The 7022-nt window shown below is 42.2% G+C and overlaps 1 protein-coding gene across 2 annotated transcripts in view; it reads left to right on the forward strand.

Annotated features, from left to right (window-relative positions):
• SNX6 (sorting nexin 6) overlaps positions 1 to 7022 on the forward strand; it is a 61174-nt gene that overhangs the window by 50862 nt on the left and 3290 nt on the right. For both annotated transcript variants that reach the window (XM_029951137.1, XM_029951138.1), the window contains exons 12-13: positions 1759 to 1918; positions 2005 to 2090. In XM_029951137.1, the coding sequence (XP_029806997.1) occupies positions 1759 to 1918; positions 2005 to 2090 (246 nt within the window). The remainder of the gene's footprint in view (positions 1 to 1758; positions 1919 to 2004; positions 2091 to 7022) is intronic.

Below are 7022 nucleotides of genomic sequence, written 5' to 3' on the forward strand. Positions count from 1 at the left end.
TGGTGGGGTAGGGGCAGAGAGAGGGAGATTGAGAATCCCAGCAGGCTCTGCACTATAGGCACAGACACTGACTCGGAGCTCAAACCCACCAACTGCAAGACCATGACCTCAGCAGAAATCAGGAGTCGTGTCGCTCAACCAACTGAGCCACCCAGGGAACCAAATTTCCTTTGGGAAGTCTGTGTATGTGTAAGACTAAAACTCTTAGTATCCAAAAAATGTTTAACAGAGACATCTAAAAAGGCACTGAAAACTTCGTGGCTCCGATATTCCAAATTTAGTGTTAATTTATGAGTCAGTATTTATTGTACAGAAAATTGACATTTGATCAGTGGTGATTTGAACATCAGTTTTTCATTTCTTATCAAATTATAAATAGCCCTTGGGGCACCTCGCAGGCTTAATCTGTAGCTCATGTGACTCGTGATCTCGGGGTCTTGAGTTCAAGCCCCACATTGGGAATAGAGATTACTGAAAAAATAAAACCTTTAAAGGGTGCCTGGGTGCCTCAGTTGGTTGAGTTTCTGATTCTTGGCTTTGGCTCGGGTCATGACCTCGTGGTTCACGAGCTCAAGCCCTGCGTTGGGCTCCACGATGATAGTGCAGAGTCTACTTGGGATTTTCTCTCTCCCCTCCCTCTTTCTCTGCCCACCCCTTCTTGCTCTCAGTCTCAAAATAAATAAAGAAATAAACGTAAAAAAATTTTTTTAAGAATAGATAAATTGGGGCGCCTGGGTGGCTCAGTCGGTTGAGCGATCAACTTTGGCTCAGGTCACAATTTCACGGTTCATGAGTTCAGGTCCCATGTAGGGCTCTGTGCTGACAGATTCTGTATCTCCCTTTCTCTCAGCCCCTTCCCCGCTTGTGCTCTTTCACTCTCTGTCTTTTGCTCAAAAGTGAATAAACTTTTTTAAAAAATTATTTTTAATAATTAATTAATTAAAGCTTTATAAAACAAAACCACAGCATGATATCACTTCACATCCTCTAGGTGGCTTTAATCAAAGAGATCAGTGTTGCCAAGGATGTGGAGAAACTGGAACCCACATATAGTGTCTGCAGAAATGTAAAATGGTGCAGCCACTTTGGAACACAGTCTGGAAGTTTCTCAAACGGTTGAACATAGAATCACCAAGTGACCCAGCATATCCAGGCCTAAGTAATGAGATAGAGAAAGGAAGACATGGTCACACAAAAACTTACATAACTGTTCATAACAGCATTATTCGTAATAGGCAGAATGTGGAAACAAACCAAATGTCTATCCACTGGTGAATGGATACAGCAATGTGATGTTTCCATACAGTGAAATAGTATTTAGCAGTAAAAAAGAATGCAGTACCGATTCAGTTATAACATGAATGAACCTGAAACTTCATGCTACGTGAAGAAAGCCCGACAGTAAAGGCCACATATGATCTGGGGCTGGGGGCCAGTGGGGTGGGGGGGTGGCTAGGAGGAAGCTGATGAAGTGGGTTTCTTTTCGATTGACAAAAATGCCCTAAAACTGATTGTGGTGATGCTTATGCAATGCTGCGAGCAAACTAGAAACCATCACGCACTTTGAACGAGTTCTGTGTGTGTGAATTACATCTCCCTCAAGCCGTTACAAAACTATTTGGAGGGTGGTGACTGGCGTGTGATCTTCAGGGAGTAAGTGTCCGCTCCGGTGATGATGCGGGCAGCGGGGTCAGGGTGGGCGCGCGCAGCGGTTTGAAACACGCGGTGTATGTTCTCACGAAGAGTTCTTTTGTATAGGATCTCCTCTACCGAAGATCTAGGTCACTAGTGGATTACGAAAACGCTAATAAAGCGCTGGATAAAGCGAGAGCGAAAAATAAAGATGTTCTGCAGGCTGAGACATCCCAACAATTATGTTGTCAGAAATTTGAAAAAATATCTGAATCTGCAAAACAAGGTACTGTTACATTAACCTTTAATTAAAGGTATGCGTTCAACTATGATGTACATTAAATAGTTAATCCTAATTTCTTTTGTTCACAGAACTTATAGATTTTAAGACAAGAAGAGTTGCTGCATTCAGAAAAAATTTAGTGGAACTGGCAGAGTTAGAACTAAAGCATGCAAAGGTTAGTATCATAGTAAAGGTTGAATATTTTAAGTGACTGATAAATTAGAAATGAGACAGCTAGGTGGTCTGGGTCCTGATCTCACGGTTGGTGAGTTCAAGCCCCACATTAGGCTGTGTGGACTCCACTCCGGATCTTCTGTCCCCTTCACTCTCTGCCCTTCCCCCGCACTCTTGCGCTTGCTTGGTCTCTGTCTGTCTCTCTCTCAAATAAGAAAAAAAAAAACATAGAAAATGAGAAAGAAATGAGTCAGTTATGGGGCGCCTGGCCAGCTCATTTGGTGAAGCAGGTGACTTTTGATCCACGGTTGTTAGTTCAAGTCCCACGTTGGGCATAGAGATTACTTAAAAAAAGGGAGGAAGGAATGAAGGAGTCAGTTATGGAACTGATCATAATTCTTTAATGACAGTTTCCTTCTACAGGGATACTGGAAGAACTATTCCTGAATTAGAATTAACTATAATTGGAATTAAAATTTTGGAAGATTATTTTAGTACTTCAAAATAATTTAATGTTAGTAAATAAGTATCCTTCGTTCTGGGTTTTTTATACTGTTTGTTTCCTCTGAATTGAGCCATTTCTTGTAGTTAATAAATATTCGGATAAAGCTTGGCCCACACCTTCTCATAAGGTTAAAACTAGAGAATCTTAGAATTGAGAGGAATTTTAAAGATCATCTAATTCAAGCAAGAATAATATGTATAAATACACAAGCTCTGTAAATGGTCAGCATTCCAAGAGCCTAGTCCCTCATATGGAAACCAGTATCATTTGTGACCACTTAAAAAAGATCTCTCGGTCTCAAACAAAAACTTCTTTAAAAATTTAATGTTTGCTGCCTTCAGTCAAAGGGACTGAAAACTAAAAATATATTCAAAATTCCCCAAACTATAAATATTAAAGAAATTTAAATCTGTGAGTTTTTTTCAATAGTATTTAAAGTACTATTTATAATATAGTAATAGTATATATAATACTATTTTGAAAGTCATTAAAAGGCTTAAAACTATACTAAGATTTTTAGGACACTATAAGGAACAGAAATCTACTTCTGTGTAACTTTGACAAACTGTTCAAAGTTTTGTCATCTAAAATAAGAAAGGTAACTTTGACAGCTGCCTGGGTGGCTTTGCCGTTTGAGCTCCCGACTCTTGGTTTCGGGTCAGGTCACGGTCTCATGGTTTGTCAGCCTGAGCCGTGTGTCAGGCTCTGCGTGGAAGAACCTGCTTGGGGTTCTCTCTCCCCCTCTCTCCCTGCTCATCCCCCACTCATGTTCTCTCTGTCTCAAAATACATGGGTAGGCTTTAAGAAAAGAAAACAGAGAAAAAGAAAAATTAATTTCTCCCACAGAAATACTTGAATACACTACCCCCAACTATTTGAATATATTCTCTCCTACAAGCTAGACATCTTTGGGCTAAATATATTTTATCCCATACATTTCAGTAAGCTTTTTATACCACCCTCTGTCATTCCTGTTTTCAAATATTGCACCCAGGGGCACCTTGGTGGCTCAGTCAGTTAAGCGTCTGTCTTTGGGTCAGGTCATTGTCTCACAGTTTGTGAGTTAGAGCCCCGAGGTGGGCTCTGTGCTGACTGCCTGGAGTTGCTTAGGATTCTGTGTCTTTCCCTCTCTCTGCCCCTCCACGCGCGCATGTGCGTGAGCGCTTGCTTGCTCTCTCTCAGAAAATAAACATTAAAAACATTTTTTTCAATATTATACCCGAAAATGGAAACACCGTGGGGCGCGTGGGTGGCTCAGTTGGTTGAGCATCTGACTTTGGCTCAGGTCATGATCTCACAGATTGTGAGTTCAAGCCCTGTGTCGGGCTCTGTGCTGACAGCTCAGAGCCAGGAGCCTGCTTTGGATTATTCTGTGTCTCCGCATCTCGGCCCCTACCATGCTCATGCTCTGTCTCTCAATAAAATAAATAATAAATAAATAAATAAATAAATAAATAAATAAATAGAAAATGGAAACACCATTCCATACTTGGACTGATGATTGTACACATTTCTTCTTACAGCAGTTATACAGTAGGTATAAAGGTTTTTTTCTTTTTCTATTTGTGTAAGGGTTTTTTTTTTTTAATGCCATCTTACACCTGCTTGATTTGGCTTATAATCACGCATCTTCTTCTCTTACTTCTCTGCCTCCTCCTTCTTCGTCTGTTTCCGAGGCTCCAACCTATAGATGTGTGTTTAGATTTTTTTTAGTAATATTTTTCACTTTTGTGGGAAAAAAAACACATAAAACGTACCGTCTTACCCACATTTAAGTATACAGTTGGCAGTGTCCAGTATAATCACATCGTTGTGCAACAAGTTTGTAGAACTTTTTTATTTACAGAGCATTTGGCTTTTATTATTTTTTTAATTTTTTAAAATTTTTTAATGTTTTATTTATTTTTGATACAGAGAGAGACAGAGCATGGGAAGGGGAGGGACAGAGAGAGAAGGAGACACAGAACCAGAAGCAGGCTCCAGGCCCTGACCTAGCTGTCAGCACAGAGCCCGACACGGGGCTGGAACCCATGAACGTGAGATCTGACCTGAGCCGAAGTTGGAGGCTTAACCGACTGAGCCACCGCGTTTGGTTTTTCAAATGAAGTTGCGGGCCACAGTTAGGTCTGTCAAATTGTAGCTGCCAGTTTTAGGCCAGCGTGAGATCCTTTGGAGACTTGAATCCTGCTCATATAGTAGTTGCCTATTAGAGTAGTTATTACCCCCAACTGATGGGCATTTGTAGTTCGTATGAACTTCCCTTTTATGTGCTCATCTTAGTGTTAATTTCAAAGATTGATCAGGACCAAAGGAATCACCACTGGTTCCTCTCATCGGAAAAGTACACAGTACCCAAAAAGGCTAACTTTTTACCTCCCTTCCTATCTTTCTGTACTAATCGATAGTAACTTACTAATGTTCTGTGGTGATAGTTATTTGGATAGTTATGAATTCCCCTATTTATACCGTCATCCACCATTTCTTCTCCGTTTTCTGCATGATGGATAGAATAAGCCTCCCAATTCCTCATTACAGTCAACATATGTATGACGGATTTCCTGGTCTAATAACCCTCTCAAAAGAAACTATTTCGATAAGGTTGTCACGATAATTGATTATTATTGCACCTGTGTTGGTTTCGAATGTCCACTAGGTTTTGTTCTTTTTAAGGAGGTTATAAACTATTAAGGACTTTATTAATAGATTTAAGGAAGGATTAGCAAAGTGCAGCCTGTTTTCGTTTAGCCTGAGCCAAAAATGGCTCTCATTTTTTGAGAGAGAGAGAGAGAGAGAGAGAGAGAGAGACTGAGTGAGTGTGTGTGTGTAGGGGAGGGGCAGAGGGAGAGAGAGTCATGTTTCTTAGGTTTATTTATTTTTGAGAGAGAGAGAGAGAGAGAGAGAGAGAGAGCGAGAGAGAGAGAGAGAGCGAGCCCAAGCAGGAGTGGGGTAGAGGAAGAGAGGAGGAGAGAGAAAACACGAAGCAGAGGCTCCCCACTGTGAGCATGAAGCCCGATGCGATGCGGGACTTGACACCCGGAGAGAGAGCATCTTCAGCAGGCTCCACGCCCAGTGCAGAGTCCCAAGCGGGGCTCGATCTTGCGACCTTGAAATCATGACCTGAGCCGAAATCGAGTGGACCGACCGAGCCATGCTGGTGCCCCTAGATGGTTTATTTTTTTAAAAAGCGAAAGAATACTATTTCATGACACGTGATAATTATATGAGACTTAGATTTAATCTATAACTAAAGCGTCATTGCAATACAGCGAAGCTCATTCCTTGACGCTTTGTCTCTGGTTGCTTTCCTAGTACTGCAGCAACGTGGAGTCATTAAAACAGTCCCCGCACGCCTCTCAGAGTCTAAAATGTTGACTACGTGTTTAGCCCCTTACAGAAAGCTTGCGGACCCTTACTGTAGATGGATGTCAGCCTCTGGTTTCCAGGTTTTGTGCTTTTCAGATCCTTTCTGAAATGTGTTCTCTGATGGGTCTTCCACTCCCGTGGCTCTCAACGAGAGGCGGTTTTGCCTCCCGGGAGACAGGTAGCAACTTCTGGGGATACGTCGTCGGGGTCATCGCAACGGAGGATGGGTGGGTTACGACCGGCATGTAGTGCGTAGAGGGCGGGGACGCTGCTGAACTTTTGACAGTGTGCAGGACAGCCCGCGCTAGAAAGGATTCTGCAGCCCACAATATGCCAAGTGCCGAGACTGAGGGGCACGTGGATGGCTCAGTCGGTGGAGGTGGAGCGTGCGACTCGTGTTCTCGGGGCTGTAGATTTGAGCCCCACGCTGGGTATAGAGATTAGTTACAAATAAAATTGTTCAGGGACACCTGGGGGGGCTCAGTCAGTCAAGCTTCTAACTCTTGGTTTTGGCTCAGGTCAGGATCGCACAGGTTTGTGAGGTCAGGCCCCGTGTCCAGCTCTGCACTGATCACGTGGAGCCTGCTTGGGATTCTCTCTTCTCTCTCTCTCTCTCTCTCTCTCTCTCTCTCTCTCTCTCTCTCTCTCTCTCTCAACAGTAAACATTTTTAAAAAGAATAATTAACTAATAAAACTTAAAAAAAAATGCCGAGGTTGAGAAATCCATCCCTCTCGTCTTAAGGTTTCTGATGATTTCGCAGATCTGAACAAAGTCCCGTTTTGGCCCCAGAATCCATATAAATTATTCCAGAAACATCAAGTTTACAACCAGATGGTTTAAAACTACTTTGGATTTCATGATTATAACCGGTCATGTATGGAACCCTGATTATAACAGAAAATGAGGTCATTTGGTCGCTTTTGTGTCCTTGAAACTAGTCTCTGATACTTCATTAATGAAGTGTAGAAGGGATGATAAAGGCAGTAAAAATGAAGAAATGAATAGATAGATAAACAATGCTACTGCCCTTGAGGGCTTGGGGGGGGGGGGAAACCTCAGGCCTG

This window comes from Suricata suricatta, chromosome 9 (assembly GCF_006229205.1).
Source record: "Suricata suricatta isolate VVHF042 chromosome 9, meerkat_22Aug2017_6uvM2_HiC, whole genome shotgun sequence".
Lineage (NCBI taxonomy): Eukaryota > Metazoa > Chordata > Mammalia > Carnivora > Herpestidae > Suricata > Suricata suricatta.